General features: G+C 37.5%; 3 protein-coding genes across 3 annotated transcripts; all 3 read right to left on the bottom strand.

Annotated features, from left to right (window-relative positions):
- Positions 1–2,312: 2,312 nt before the first annotated feature.
- On the bottom strand, positions 2,313–4,166 carry LOC127509222 (ferritin, middle subunit-like). The gene is made up of 4 exons (XM_051887788.1): positions 3,914–4,166; positions 3,446–3,592; positions 2,810–2,935; positions 2,313–2,679 (listed from the first exon to the last, which is right to left on the bottom strand). Exons 1-4 carry the CDS (start codon positions 4,016–4,018, stop codon positions 2,530–2,532), a joined length of 528 nt encoding a protein of 175 aa, XP_051743748.1. The 5' UTR covers positions 4,019–4,166; the 3' UTR covers positions 2,313–2,529.
- Positions 4,167–8,254: 4,088 nt separating this feature from the next.
- Positions 8,255–10,167, bottom strand: LOC127509224 (THAP domain-containing protein 6-like). Its single transcript, XM_051887790.1, has 2 exons — positions 9,916–10,167; positions 8,255–9,593 (listed from the first exon to the last, which is right to left on the bottom strand). The coding sequence occupies exons 1-2, from the start codon at positions 9,993–9,995 to the stop codon at positions 9,383–9,385; spliced, it is 291 nt and encodes a 96-aa protein (XP_051743750.1). The 5' UTR covers positions 9,996–10,167; the 3' UTR covers positions 8,255–9,382.
- Positions 10,168–14,340: 4,173 nt separating this feature from the next.
- On the bottom strand, positions 14,341–15,723 carry fthl27 (ferritin, heavy polypeptide-like 27). The gene is given in 5 exon segments (XM_051887787.1): positions 14,341–14,731; positions 14,824–14,847; positions 14,849–14,950; positions 15,088–15,234; positions 15,455–15,723. Coding segments are annotated over 5 exon segments (531 nt in total). The 5' UTR covers positions 15,557–15,723; the 3' UTR covers positions 14,341–14,575.
- Between the last annotated feature and the right edge of the window lie 468 nt (positions 15,724–16,191).

The raw sequence follows: 16,191 nt of genomic DNA, 5'->3' as shown, positions 1-16,191 counted from the left end.
TCTCATTCACCATGCTAGTTGTTTTATAACAATTTTTTATTTATATTGTTTTATTATAATATATAATTGTTTTATTTTAATGTTAGGCTACATTAAACCATTTTTTTTCTAGAACAACTAGACCAATTTGCTTTCCAGGGTAATTTTCTAATTTTCTATCAATAGAAAACTGCATTACAAAGTTCCAGGTTATATCTATGCTGTGTGTGAAGCCTGGTAACACTATTTTAATAGGAGTCTGTGAATAATATGGCAAATATCATGGGACAATCCTGAAATAGCATATTTTCCCACTTTGGAGTTAATGCCATTTTTCACTTGCTAACTGCCTTTAGATACCTGACACCTGATTAGAAGAGTACAATGACGACAGTTGACAATTACAAAGCAATTTTGTACCAGAAATTGTCCATGAAAGCTCATTCTGCGTCAGCGACAAGTGTACACTCCCAAGGGCTGACATGGAGCTGCGTCTCTGTGACTCAGCATTTTCTCTCTCATGGAAGATGCGAGTATGTTTGTAGCCTGACTAACTTCCTAGGATACACGTGTGAAACCATCAAATTGTTATAGTAAACCCTATTCCTATTTTTGTACTTTATTTTGAATCGGCCTATTCTTGAATCAATGTACCTGTCAATTACTCTATATAATTATTTATAATTATAATGTAAACTATTTGGGTCTATTGTCACAAATCTTTCCACTTTAAATGAATGAGGTTATCATCAACAGGTCTAAATTAAGCTGGAGGGTTATTTGAAAAGTTTTTTATGAATATATAGCTTTAGGTTGAACTGCTATTACTGCTATAAGAAACATGACTAACCATGACCTTTTCCAGTTTGGAATTACGTCTCCAGAACTGTTTTTACTCTGCTCAATGAATCAGTATTTACTAAAAAAAAAAGAAAAGAAAAAAAGAACTTTCACTGTTGTTAGTTTTACTGAATCATCTTTTTCTTGAGTCACTCAAAAATTGGCATGTAATCAAGTGGATATAATTTAACAGTTATTTTCAATGAAATAAAGCGTGTTTTCTTGACAAGTATTTGTTCAGCGAATGTAACATTGGTGAGTGCTGCACGAATTGATTAATGCAATACAGGATGTCCCTTTGTGCACCTGAGGTGAGCTACATGTAAAAGATGTACTGGTGATTATGAATCTGTATTGAAGTGGCTTTTTCACAACTTGAACTTGTTATTATTATATTTTTGTGATTTAAGACTGGAAAACTATATGTGCCAGGAATGTATGGGACACTTTAGGAAAGTTTCAGTAACAGCCAGCATCTATCAACTGCACACTCACTGAAGGTAAGCAGGAATAAGACTGGTCCGTATCTGCACAGTAGACATCCTTAAAGGGATAGTTGACCCAAAAATGAAATGTTCGTTGGAACTATGGTTTCGGGAAACACCAAATCGTTGAACTATGTTAGTAACAACGGAACTTGTGATGTTAGTTAGCTAACGATGCTTTTGGGAAACGCACCCCAGGTTGGGAACAAGTTGAGGGTGAGTAAGTTTTTGGGTGAACTATGCCTTTAAATGTCCTATGTCCATATCATGTCTCTCCCCAAAATGACGGCCACTGTAGTCACATCATATTGACTGCAGTTTTTTTTAATGAAGTTCACTCATTGTAAGCTTTTTATAGAGATAGTTCACCCAAAAATGAATATTGATATCATGTTCTTATTCTCATGTTATTCCAAACCTGTATGACTATACTTCCCTTCCTTCTATGAAACACAAAAAAATATTTTTATTCATACAATGAAAGTGATTGGGATGCAGTATTGTTTGGACTGCATTCTCTAAATATCTGCTTTTGTGTTCTTTGACACTGCTTTACGCATCTAACATTGTATTCTTATGTGTATGTGTCTTATGTTAATGGCATGGGTCAGGAATATAAGGTCAGCAGGAAAAAAAATGACTAAGAACAAAACTTAAATGGGAAAATCTGCCTACAAAATACAACTCTTGATTATTCTGATCATAATTATCAACCAATTAATTACAAGAGCATATTTATTCTTTAAGAGCCAAAATAAATGAGTGACCTACATTACTACATTCCTGACGGTCAGTCACCTCAGATAACATAATCTGCATTAGTGCACTAGATTAAGAATAATGTAATTTAAGATAACATTTAACCCTAACCCTTTCAAGTGACATGAGTGTCAGACGGCAATTTTTCAATGAATTAAGAAAGGTATCAATCCTGATCCTATTCCAGCAATGTGACCACAGGATATAGACCACTTGATGATCACAATTTTAAATAAAAAGACGAATCAATCCAGCCAAAATGTTTATTCATCAAATTCACAAGATTAAAACCAATGAGTGTACATTCAACAGTAAAGGCCTGATGACTACTTAAAAATCAAGACTATCTTTTATTAAATGACATTTACTAGATGTAACCATATAATGTCTTAGACTTTATACATTTTCATAAGTGCAAAAAATAAGCTTGATGATTTCGTCATGTAAGATGATCTGAGAGCTGCATTTAGCTTTCCAGGGTGTGCTTGTCAAACAGGTACTCCGCCATCCTGTTGTTGCCAGCATCCATCTTGGAAAGGTTGGTGATGTGGTCACCAAGCTTCTTGATGGCCTCAACCTGCTCATTCAGGTAGTGAGTCTCCAGAAAGTCACACAGCTGTTGGACAAGACATCAGAAAATAATTTAGAATGCAAACTTCCCAGAAAAGATGTGACACTGTTTTAAAAAAGCATGTATAGTGAGGCAGATTTTAGAGTCTCAACTACAACAAATTAGGGTTACTCACATGAGGGTCTCTCTTCTCAGAGGCGACCTTATGCAGGTCCAGCAGAGCCTGGTTGACGTTCTTCTCCAGCTGAAGAGCAGACTGCATAGCGATCAGTCCATTGCCCCACATATCACGATCAGGCTTCTGAAGAGAGAAACAAACACATGAGTAAGCAAGAACCCCTTTAATTCTACTCAATACATGAGTAAGGTTTCACAGAACCAAGATATGCTGTTGTTGTAATATTAGCTGTAGTAACGGAACAGTTTTGAGTGTCAACGTTTATCTGGAGCTGGTGTGCTGGCGACTAACATCAAAGTCTTGTTTGTATACTCTTGTGTCATCTTCACTTGTTTGTTCATTTGCATTATTATATCTATCACCTGTGTTGCAGTGTTTGCTATTTTGAGGGCAGAAAAATTAAGGGAGGGGTGTGTTTCTTTTGGATAGCCGTGTGTTTGTTTGTCAATTTCAAATATCAACAGCATTTTTCTTTTTGCTTACTGCACTTTTACAATGTTGAATTGCTGAATTACTTAATTCAACAGTCCATTACAAATAGGCTATTTCCCATAACAATAGTTCTAGAGTCAGCTTTGTCTGTACCAATAAAACACTGATTTACACTGATTAGTTCAGAATACTGTCAAGCACCTTGATATCCTGGAGGACAATTTTTCCACCCCTCTTGTTCTGAAACTCCATTAATTTCTCGGCATGCTCGCGCTCCTCCTCGCTGTTCTCCTTGAAGAACTTGGCAAACCCAGCAAGAGCCACATCATCCCTTTTGAAGTAGTGAGCCTGATTGGAGCAAAATCACAGGACTTAAGTAGAGTCCAACAAGAACAACGACAACAAAAACATATTTAGCAGCAGCACTTATTGTTTCTCGAAGCTAAAAACGCATTAAGTGCCATCATTGTCAAATTTTATTTTTACAGGTGCACAATAATGAAGTATCCTGACTGGCTGCATCTACATTCTACATAATCATTACTCATAACATTGTTATTTTTCAGTGTAACTTCATTTCTAATTCTGTTATCTTTAAAGAGTGCAGGGGGAAAAATCAGGATACGACTAGCAAAAGTTCTGAGAACAGAATAAAAAAGAAATAAATACCATTGAAGTGTATATGTAGGAAGCATAAAGCTCCAGATTGATCATCTTGTTGATCAAAGCCTCGCAGTCGCGGTCGTAGTTCTGGCGAATCTGAGAAGTCTCCATTTCAGCGGGTTTTTTTATCACAACGTTGGTGCAAAATAAATAAGAAATTTAAATAGATTTAAATAAAGATCGAAGTTCCGTTCAATCACTGTTGAAGCAAGAACCTATTCTGATCTTCCTGAAGCTGTGAGTGAAATGAAGGCGCGCATCTGTCTTATATACTGTACGATCACAACATGATGCGTCAGTGTTACTGAAACCAGCCAATCAAAGAACGAGCTGAATGAGGAAGCGACAAGACTGACAGTTTCTGGGATAACAAAGACCATATCAGCTTTCATAGTTGTGTATTTTATTCCCTTCTTCATATAGGCCTATCATTAAAATCCAACTGGAAATAAAAACGATTTGTCACTTTTTTTTTTTTTTTTTTTTTTTTTTTTGTAGCCTATTCTTATATCAAACCTTTAACTTGCCCACTTCTGATGACACAATTGTGCCACTTTGTATTTTCACAACAAATATAGGTCAAATCTATATCCAGACATGCATGTGTGTAATTGTAATTGTGTAATTGTAGCACTTTCTCCATGTGATAGCTAGCCCTTACCCTCCACTCTTAAAAATAATGTTATTTGTTGGAATCTATGGTTACATGAAGAACCTTTTGGGAAGGTTTGTTTTTAGAATTGTTCACTAAAAGGTTCTTTGTGGAACCCCAAATGGTTCTTTTATGGCATCGCCATAAAATATCCCCTTTGGAAACTTTCATTTTAAAATCAATCAGGAGACATGACAAAGCATTATTACATCATCACATGCACCCTCAGTGTGTGTCATCAACAAGTGTAACCACACCTGACACTGAGCTGTGCCCTGATAACAATACGAGTTCAAACAAAGCTATTTTTGCTTGTTTCCCCCAGGCGCCAACACTGATCTGCTGCAGGTGGAATCAGCCGTTCACTAGTCTCTCCTGGGTCAAGGTTGATGATTAACTCTTAAAAGCTTGAAACAGATTTATATTTTTCCCCTGTCTGCTGGTTTCACAGCAAAACATCCAGTGTTAAATTAACACTTCCAGTGTCACCCGGTGTTTATGTAATCCGGTTTGGATTATATAAACACTGGCAATGTTAAATTAACACTAACAGTGTTCATTTAACACTGGAGGTTTTACTGGTTTTGCGGTCACAGCTCATTCACCAACAGGACACTCAATAGTGATGCAGCAAAAAAAGTGATGTCTGGAGGGGATATTTGCACATTATTTGCATTTAATGACATTTCAGATTCTATTAAACAATCAAATATAAGGAATATGTTATATTGGGAAGAAGAATACAAAATAAACTTTGTTAAGGTATTAAAATAAAATTATTTGGCAAGAAATGCAAAGCAGCATATAATTAAATATGGGTTTTATTGTGCAAAAAAAGCAGAACAAAAAGCATATTGACTACAATGTAATCATTAATATTTTGTTGGTTCTCCCTTAATTGTTTTTGATTACAGCCAGGGTACTTCAAGTAATACTAAATGCCCCCAAAAAGAATAATTTACATCTAAATCTAAATTTGAAGGCAATGTATTATCTAATCTAAGATTAATCAAATGTGCATTTACGTTGTTTCATCAATGGGAGTATAATCAAAAATATCCATCCATCCATCTTAAAAAAATAGATAAATAAAATATTAAACAATAAACCTGCTAGCTAATGGAAACAAATAAATAAATCCTGACTGTGCATTTTATCCATTCACGTGTCACATAACATGCAGTCGTCAGCAGTGACAAAATACGATTTTGCAAGCTTAGTTTTAATGGTATGTAGATCTGAAGAGGGCCTGATCTGGTCCCATGATTCCTATATTGTAAAAAGCACAGTTTAACACTGTTTGACTTTTATTGCAATATTACGTTCAAACATTTTACAGGACAATTAAGCAAATAACTTTCCAGAGTTCATTTTCTCTTTTTTTTTCCCATTTTCAAAATGCAGGTTTTCAACAATGCATATATACTACAGCAACAGCCTGTATCATAGGACAATTCTGCAATAAGACAGTGATGAGATTCATCATGTTCCTCTTGGTCATAAGAATGACAATGACAAAGCACGTGTTTGAACCAGTATGAACTCTCAGTCTGTCAGCAGCAAATAGAAATGGATACAGACATGACACAGCTGTATTGCTTTGACTCAGCAATTATGAAACATGTATGTTTGTTATTTGATCAGCTCAGTTCAGGGGTATAATCTTCACTTTTACACCTGCCATAACATTTTCACCAAAATTGCATTGTATTGTTTTCAGTTAAACAGGATATCCACTGTATCTTCTGTTGCATTATATTTTATTAAACAAATTACATTTTCACAAATTAATTTATGCTTAATTGTCCTGTAAAATAGCTATCCATTTATCGCCAATAATTTTAAAAGCTGTTTTTATAGTGGGAATATATTGTTATATTGCAATATACTTTATCAGTTTTAGAAGTGAATTGCAAACTAAACCACTCCTTCTGAACATGACACGACACATAATAAACCCACACGGAAGCAACAGATTCTTCAGGTATCAAGAATGTGGATGTTGCAGAACCACGTCAACCATAACTGTCATTCTGTGAGAGTGTCATAGAACTGGGAGTGAAGCTTTAAGGGCACTGAAACTGATACATCATGTACAGGTGCTGGTCATATAATTAGAATATCATCAAAAAGTTGATTTATTTCACTAATTCCATTCAAAAAGTGAAACTTGTATATTATATTCATTCATTACACACAGACTGATATATTTCAAATGTTTATTTATTTTAATTTTGATGATTATAACTGACAACTAAGGAAAATCCCAAATTCAGTATCTCAGAAAATTAGAATATTGTGAAAAAGTTCAATATTGAAGACACCTGGTGCCACACTCTAATCAGCTAATTAACTCAAAACACCTGCAAAGGCCTTTAAATGGTCTCTCAGTCTAGTTCTGTAGGATACACAATCATGGGGAAGACTGCTGACTTGACAGTTGTCCAAAAGACGACCGTTGACACCTTGCACAAGGAGGGCAAGACACAAAAGGTCATTGCAAAAGAGGCTGGCTGTTCACAGAGCTCTGTGTCCAAGCACATTAATAGAGAGGCGAAGGGAAGGAAAAGGTGTGGTAGAAAAAAGTGTACAAGCAATAGGGATAACCGCACCCTGGAGAGGATTGTGAAACAAAACCCATTCAAAAATGTGGGGGAGATTCACAAAGAGTGGACTGCAGCTGGAGTCAGTGCTTCAAGAACCACTACGCACAGACGTATGCAAGACATGGGTTTCAGCTGTCGCATTCCTTGTGTCAAGCCACTCTTGAACAACAGACAGCGTCAGAAGCGTCTCGCCTGGGCTAAAGACAATAAGGACTGGACTGCTGCTGAGTGGTCTAAAGTTATGTTCTCTGATGAAAGTAAATTTTGCATTTCCTTTGGAAATCAGGGTCCCAGGGTCTGGAGGAAGAGAGGAGAGGCACACAATCCACGTTGCTTGAGGTCCAGTGTAAAGTTTCCACAGTCAGTGATGGTTTGGGGTGCCATGTCATCTGCTGGTGTTGGTCCACTGTGTTTTTTGAGGTCCAAGGTCAACGCAGCCGTATACCAGGAAGTTTTAGAGCACTTCATGCTTCCTGCTGCTGACCAACTTTATGGAGATGCAGATTTCATTTTCCAACAGGACTTGGCACCGGCACACAGTGCCAAAGCTACCAGTACCTGGTTTAAGGACCATGGTATCCCTGTTCTTAATTGGCCAGCAAACTCGCCTGACCTTAACCCCATAGAAAATCTATGGGGTATTGTGAAGAGGAAGATGCGATATGCCAGACCCAACAATGCAGAAGAGCTGAAGGCCACTATCAGAGCAACCTGGGCTCTTATAACACCTGAGCAGTGCCACAGACGGATCGACTCCATGCCACGCCGCATTGCTGCAGTAATTCAGGCAAAAGGAGCCCCAACTAAGTACTGAGTGCTGTACATGCTCATACTTTTCATGTTCATACTTCTCAGTTGGCCAAGATTTCTAAAAATCCTTTCTTTGTATTGGTCTTAAGTAATATTCTAATTTTCTGAGATACTGAATTTGGGATTTTCCTTAGGTGTCAGTTATAATCATCAAAATTAAAATAAATAAACATTTGAAATATATCAGTCTGTGTGTAATGAATGAATATAATATACAAGTTTCACTTTTTGAATGGAATTAGTGAAATAAATCAACTTTTTGATGATATTCTAATTATATGACCAGCACCTGTATAGAGAAACACAAAACCACTGACAGACATGGGCAGATTAACAGGAACGAGTTACTGCACACTAACCAATCCAGTCCACCAACAAAAAACATCAGCAGAAGCAATCTATATAAATTTGTAGATAATAGAAGTTTACTCAATCTTGTTGGGACTACATGATTCATTTTTGTTGACAACTGAAACTGGACAGTGGATTTCAAGTACCCAGAATGCTTTGTGTGGGACTGGATCAGGAGGGTAAATGTTGAAATGTGTGAATTATTTATTTCCTATTATTTTTGTATGATCTTTAATTGCGGAAAAGTTTTACTTAATTTAATATGAAGGCAAATCAATGCCAAAAAGAACCGAGCGCACAACTGATACTTGCACGTGTAGAAAATTACTTCCGCGAGAGGATAACAGATCTACACGAGAGGAAACGGGAGCCCGCGAGCTCATTTTAAACCCTCGCGCGCGCACGATCGTTTCCTACACTCTCGCGCTCGATCTTCTCTCACCTGCTACTTTATGGCACGGACTCCGTGCCAAAATCAAGCGTCCGAACCATAAACATTATAATAAACACTAGACGCCCTATTGGCCTCTTTGGACTATTGCTGCGATACGTCAACGAGTCCGCCATTTGTGCGGGGCAAGACTGCGCTGTTAACAAGTGCAAGTAAACGGGCGAGCTGCGGTTTTTCTGGATAAAAACAAAAAAAAAGTTTACATTTATCAACCGATTTCAGTGGTTTATAATGTACGTGGTGTACAAAAAGTTCTAGTTACTTAAAATCTCTATAGTTAGACATATAAAATATTTATTTTAATAAGAAATAGTCAAAGCTCAGGCTTGTCATGTTTTTGGTTGCTTTATTCTTGCATACATAATTGTGAAAACGCCAATGCTGAGATATAATATAATTTTCACATTAAATAAAATAAAGTTTTCTTATTGTGGAAAAGGCATTTTCTGTCTTTAACCCAATTTTAGCTTTTCTTGAGCTTAGAATTGACCACCATTGAGAAAATAAAACAAATCATCAAATACAAATCACACAGGCTGGTTGCAACGGGCTAAAAAAGAAATAAAAATATAAACAAATCACCATTTAATTGTAAACTAAATAATCTAGTGATATAAACCTATTCTTTGTAGATGAGTCGGGAAACAGAAGGCCGATGGTGCAGCTCCATCCCTAATCCTGACAGACTGACCTGACCTGTCAAAGCCCTCCGGCTTGAAGTGCCCACTGCAAAGCACAGAGAACTCGCTTGAGGAAAAACCTTCCCTTCTTATAGCTACTTCCCACTGTCTCCTCAACTCGCTGTCTTTGGGAAACCTTAAATGTGTGAGAAGCTAGCCAATTAACTAAATTTACAGTAAGATTCACAAAATGTCAGTCACCTAGCCAAAACAAGTACTTGTCATAAACGTCGGTTTTAAGAAAATAAAGATGCATATTTAAACTTCAGGAAATTTAGTTTATAAAATAAGATATAATATAAGCTAAACCTATATTAGAAATCAAACTCATGTCTCAACTTTCACAGCTAACTAGCGACATCGCTAGCTATTTTAGTCCGACTGACTCCGGTGGCCAACTACTATCAATATAATTATATAATGACCAAATACAACCAGAAACAAATGTTCAGTCTTACCTGTGAAAGGTAATTCCCCGAGACCTGTTTTCAATTGTGCAGCGATTTGTACAGCCCCAAGCAGCACACGAAGCAGGCATTTTCACAATTCCAGTTATGAGCGTTATGGGAACATTGCCCCGCACAATATGGCGGCGCCGTTGACATACGGTCCAGCGGCCAATAGGGCGTCTAGTGTTTATTATAATATCTGTGGTCCGAACGACCGACCGATCGATCGAACGTCATACCTAACGTCTATCCGAACGTCTTGTACTTTGTGCGTCTGAGCGGGTAACCCACGTGACGACCTTACGTGACGCCAGCGTCTTGAAATTAACTGGTTTTTAACCACGTAAGGAGCCAAGCTGATGTGTAAAGACTATAAATGGACATTACAGGCACTAAATACAAATATTTTATACCTAAATACTAAATACTGAATCATGGACATTACAGGCAATACACACCTAAAACAACACTAACATATTTTTTCCTGAATCCATGTGCTTGTGAGTGTTTTACTTTCAAAAAGCAGACTGTCCAGACATTCCATATTCTTAATTTGACCTATATTATCATTCTAACTTGTTTTTATTGATAATTTTATTGCCTACAGTAAAATGAAAGAAAAGGAAAACCACTTCAGTAAATGAACATCATGCCTTAATCATTTTTGGACAGGATTTCCCCCTCCTATTGAACCAATTTAGAAAAACTAATTATTGTTATATAGCTCACCATGTTTAGTCTTATTGTTTAAATCTAATTTTCTTGATTTTTTGCGAGCACCATGCTTTACCATGCCTCAGAGAAAAACACTATTTTGTGAAATAACTAACATAGCATAATCAGATGCAGCTTTATTTTTAGTAACAGTAATACAGCATTTACTCCATCATACAATACGTTTTATAATTAATTGCATGCCATTTATCAACACAAGCCATCCAGCATTTAATATGATGATAATATCTAATATCTAATATGATAAACAGCTGTCTTACCTCATACACATGACTGGAAAAAGCGGAAGCGGCGCCGGCAACTGTGGCATAATAAAAGTTCCGCTGCTGTCTAGGCGTGTGATGCGTTCGTCTCTCATTATCAATCGCTCCAGCGGCCTCGTTCAGCTCCCACAACACTCGGTCCTGCTCTGCTTCATACTACAGTAACGGTAATAATCGTATCCATGAACATGATTTCTGCCCGAGTCCTATCCTGATTATTTTCCACCGGCTGTGAGGTGAAGAGCACATGTCCCAAGATTCCGTGCTCAAGCTTGGCGTCATCAAGCTATGCCTTTGTTTTGAATAGGCCTCTAGCGACCCCTAGCGGACAGAAAAATTTACATATTGCACCTTTAATTTTTAAAGAGTGTACACAAATCAACTAGCCTACTATACAAGTGAATGAGACAAACTACTAAGCATAAATACTTAATTAGCCTACTTTATAAAATTGTATGCTTATTTTTCAATAAATATAAAATATTTATGTTTTGATAAATGAAAGTAAGTATTACGGTAGAACAGTAATGTAAACAGAAGACTTTAAAAGTTACAGACAATTGAGGTAGGTAGGCATACTGTTTTTGAAACATTAAAAAAAAAATACTCTAGTGCTGTAATAGCCTACTCTAGCTCTTTGACTTTGAATTCGAACTTTGCTTTTACTTCAGTATCGCAGTCGGCTCCCGACACGATGTCATTCATTACGTACAAATTCAAACTGTCTACAGTCTGGATGCGTCAATATATCGATATATTTATATATATATTATATCTTTTAAACTCATAAACCGGCAAAGGATCAATCCAGAAATAACGCCAATCGACAGAACACGTTTATTTTTACAATACATTACAATCAATCCAAAAGAGATGATGACAACTCGCACACCTACATTACGAACTGCACTTCTTTGCGTGCCTGTTTAGCCTTTGGCTTTGCACCCCACAAATGATGTTCATTTCGGCGCAATCATAATTCAATGACTTAAAGTCAGTCAGCTGCAGAAAAGTTACATTTTCATACTTTTTTTCATATATTCAGAAGATGGGACCCACTTTGATATGGTGACAATAGTTGGTTTCATTACAGGTGAGAGTCACTGTCAATTCATATCCAATGGAAAAAGAGCCTAGTATTTTGCAATGGGTAATGGGGGCCCCTCCTCCATGCCCGAGGCCCTAGGCAACTGCCTGCTCTGCCTATAGGTAGCGCCGGCCCTGAGTCAGATCAAGCATAATTTATTTTTAGACTTAGCCTATTTGGGTCTGTGCGGTCAGTTGTGGTCTGTGCAATAAATATTAAAAGTTCCATCTATTGTGTTTTATTGTTCCATAGTAATGATAATATTTACAATAATATATTGAATTTGATAGGTGTCTCTCACATTGTCCCACAGCAACATTAAAATAGTGTAGATTAGTATGTTTTATAATAATATTTTATTCTATTTAGTGTCCATTTAGTTCATTTAACATATTTAATATTGGGGCATCCAAGTTATCCAAAAGAAAATAAAAAAGTAAGGCAATAGTTACTTTCCCTGGTAATTAGTTTATAATGAAGTAACTCAGTTACTAACTCAGTTACTATTTGTGAGAAGTAACTAGCAGCCTAACTATAACTAATTACTTTTTTAAAGTAACTGGTGAAAAAGGTGTATAAAGCAATATTCAATTCAGTTCCTGCAGGGACACGACCAGCAGAGTTCGGTTTAACAGCCCGCACTAGGCTCTCCTGAAGCACATGACATCACCTGATTGGTATTCTGTAGATTTCCTGGGAAGTAGGATAAAGAGACTGGTCTGATGGACTGGTATATAGGCAATTGTACAGTAGGCAATAAAGTTAACAGTTAAAATGATTATACGGGTCAAATTAAGACTATGGAATGTCTGTACAGTTACATGCTCTTAGTAAAACACATACTTTCAAGAACAGGATTCAGTATTTAGTATTTATGTATAAAATATTTGTATTTAGTGCCTGTAATGTCCATTTATAGTCTTTACACAGCAGCTTGGCTCCTTACATGGTTCAAAACCAGTTAATTTCAAGACGCTGGCGTCACGTCAGGTCGTCACGTGGGTTACCCGCTCAGTTAGACGCTCAAAGTACAAGACGTTCGGATAGACGTTCGATCGATCGGTCGGTCGTTCGGACGCTTGATTTTGGCACAGAGTACGCGCCATAGGACGCTTGATTTTGGCACGGAGTCCGCGCCATACACTTTGAGCGCAGCTCCGACACGTGACCGTCTCATATCCTACGTCTGACGCCTGAATACTACGGGATTTTGGCCAGACGGCTGGCGAGCGTATGCTCGTTAGTTCTCCGCTCAGTTTGCTTAGCAATCATCAAATTTTGTATAATCCACCACCCATACGCGCGAGGGCTTGTATTGCGTGCAGAGAAGATGTCATGCGCGCGCGAGGGCTTGTATTGCGTGCAGAGGACATTTCATGCGCTCGCGGGCTCCCGTTTCCTCGCGTGTAGATCTGTTATCCTCTCGCGGAAGTAATTTGCTGCGCGTGCATCAGTTGTGCGCTCGGTTCTTTTTGGCGTCATAATTTAATATAATATTTAATAACTTAGTGTGGTTTAGAATACTAAGGCTCTTATATTTAAAATAAAAATATTTTACTTTAGTACTTGACTTTTCATAGACAATTAGAATTACAGTCCAAAATTTTCATTTCATTGTGACGTTACTTAAGTTTCTGTGGTCAATGTAAACTTCAGGGTCTCTCTCAGAAAGACTAGGGGTGTGTGTAAAACTAGTGACCTAATACTGAATCGACTGCATCCCTTCATACACAATAACAAAGATTCTTGTCTATTTAATCCATAGTGAATAGCCTACTGGAGCCCCACCCCAGGTTTACATAATGCATATATTCATGAACCTAAGTAGACTGAACATAGCCTATTTAGTTATAAACTATGTAGGCTGTATTGTGTTAATGTGCAGGGTGATCCAGTGTTCACTGATTTTAATCTACCAGATTGCAAAGCGGAGTTAAAAAAACAAACAAAAAAACATTATAGTCACTGAACCAATCCTAATATGTGTGGGTCTATCCAAAATTAACCAGTTAACATTTGATCTGAACTTCTAAAATATCTTTCCTCCTGCATGTGGGTTTGAAATAAAAGCATAGTTATCAAAAGGACGATCAAGATCTAACGCATTACATTCGGCAGCAGTTAGCCCCGTAAAAACTTTGATTTGTCAGAATCTTACCGATAGTTTAATCATTACCCTTTTGTAGGCCAAAAAAAAAAAAAAGACTGCTAAAAGACACATGGTTCAAACACTTATTCTTTGTTGCTGGTTCACTTCTGTATTCACCTACTACTTCTAAAGCGCCTTCTGTTTGTTGAAAATATGAATTTCACAATTCAGATAACACACACAAAACCAAGACACGTAAATCCAGCCAAAAATGTTTATTCACCAAATTCAGCAGATTAAAACCAGTGTACATTCAAGAAAGCATTGGCTTGATGGCTATTTAAAAGTGCCATGCATGTTATACAGGGACATGTAGCCTCTAAATGTTAACTTTTCAATCTTTCAAGTCTAAAATTTGTGCTGCATGACAACATTAGCTTGATGATTTAAACCTAGAGTATAGCTGGATGTTTTGCAGGAAGCAGGGTTCTGCATTTAGCTGTCTCCATCCAGGGTGTGCTTGTCAAACAAGTACTCCGCCATCCTGTTTTTGCCAGCATCCATCTTGGAAAGGTTGGTGATGTGGTCACCAAGCTTCTTGATGGCCTCAACCTGCTCATTCAGGTAGTGAGTCTCCAGGAAGTCACACAGCTGTTGGACAAGACACCAGAAAATATTTTAGCATTTAATTCATTAAGTTAGGATGGAACAAAAGCATTAGAGAGCAATGTACATGGACTTACATGAGGGTCTCCCTTCTCAGATGCAGGCCTTATGCAGGTCCAGCAGAGCCTGGTTGACGTTCTTCTCCAGCTGAAGAGCGCACTGCATAGCAACCAGCCCATTGTCCCACTCATCGCGCTCAGGTTTCTGTGAAGAGACACACCTCGGTGAGCACGTGATGCCCCCATCCCCCCTCAATTCAACAGGCCCCTACAAATATACCTCGAGTCCGTTTTGCTTATCATAAAAGTTCAACGTCGAAATTACACATTAACTGGGGTTACCTTTACGTCCTGAAGGACAATGCGTCCGCCCCTCTTGTTCTGGAACTCCATGAATTTCTCGGCATGCTCGCGCTCCTCCTCGCTGTTCTTCTTGAAGAACTTGGCAAAACCGGGAAGAGCCACATCATCCCGTTTAAAATAGTGAGCCTGATGGAAACAAAATCGATGGGTAAAAGATTTAAAACGCTTAGAGCGACGAGGTCATTCACCGCAAATTCGTGGCGTCGTGAAAAATCACTTAACTAAATGACGAAGACTAAACAATAAATCCAAGATGCAAATCTGTTTTGCAAACATGTCGAACCAAGATGAAAAAAACGTCAAGAAACATGATGTACCATAAAGAATTTTAGTTTTAGAAACTTACCATGGAAGTGTAAGTGTAGCCAGCGTAAAGCTCCAGATTCACCATCTTGTTGATCAAAGCCTCGCAGTCGCGGTCGTAGTTCTGGCGAATCTGAGAATCCATTTCGGCGGATTTTTTGTCGGTTTATTATCAAAAGGTTGGTAAAAAATAATAAATTAGAGTTCTTCAAAGCGAAATTCCAGCGAGATCGAAGTTCCGTTCAATCACTGTTGAAGCAAGAACCTATTCAGACCTTCCAGAAGCTGTGAGTGAAATGAAGGTGCGCGTTCGTCTTATAAACGATCACAACATGATGCGTCAGTGGAACTGAAACCAGCCAATCAAAGAACGAACTGAATGAGGAAGTGGTAAAACAGTCAGCTGAGAGTCAGTAGACAATGGTGATAAGACATTTTAATGTTTTTTCCACTCTTTTTTAATATAATTAATGGCAAATTGAATCCAACAGAAAACTGTCTGTCATTCTAGGTAAATGTAGACAGTATCAAAGATTTAAGAATGGTAAATTCGATGTCATTTTGTAATTAACCAAGGATTTACCATATTTACATTACATAAGGGGTGTAAAGAAATTAAATTTTGAACAGCAAACCTGATTGTAAGATTAGCATTAAAGACATTATAGATAGATAGATAGAAATTATGGAAACGATAGAAATTTTAAGTATACTTAAGCATGTTGTTTGCTTTTGATCAAGTTGGCACCTTTGCCACATTGTATTTTCACAACAAACATT

The sequence above is a fragment of the Ctenopharyngodon idella genome, chromosome 3 (assembly GCF_019924925.1).
Source record: "Ctenopharyngodon idella isolate HZGC_01 chromosome 3, HZGC01, whole genome shotgun sequence".
NCBI classification, from domain to species: Eukaryota; Metazoa; Chordata; class Actinopteri; order Cypriniformes; family Xenocyprididae; genus Ctenopharyngodon; species Ctenopharyngodon idella.
The sequence above is the reverse complement of the archived record's forward strand: the minus strand, read 5'-3'. Positions and strand labels throughout refer to the sequence as shown.

Coding starts and splice junctions, on each gene's coding strand:
- LOC127509224 (XM_051887790.1), bottom strand. CDS start 9,995: ATGCCTGCTTCGTGTGCTGCTTGGGGCTGTACAAATCGCTGCACAATT. Junction 9,594..9,915: donor CGGGGAATTACCTTTCACAG/GTAAGACTGAAC, acceptor CACACATTTAAG/GTTTCCCAAAGACAGCGAGT.
- LOC127509222 (XM_051887788.1), bottom strand. CDS start 4,018: ATGGAGACTTCTCAGATTCGCCAGAACTACGACCGCGACTGCGAGGCT. Junction 2,936..3,445: donor TTGTCCTCCAGGATATCAAG/GTGCTTGACAGT, acceptor TTCTCTCTTCAG/AAGCCTGATCGTGATATGTG. Junction 2,680..2,809: donor CTGAGAAGAGAGACCCTCAT/GTGAGTAACCCT, acceptor CTTGTCCAACAG/CTGTGTGACTTTCTGGAGAC.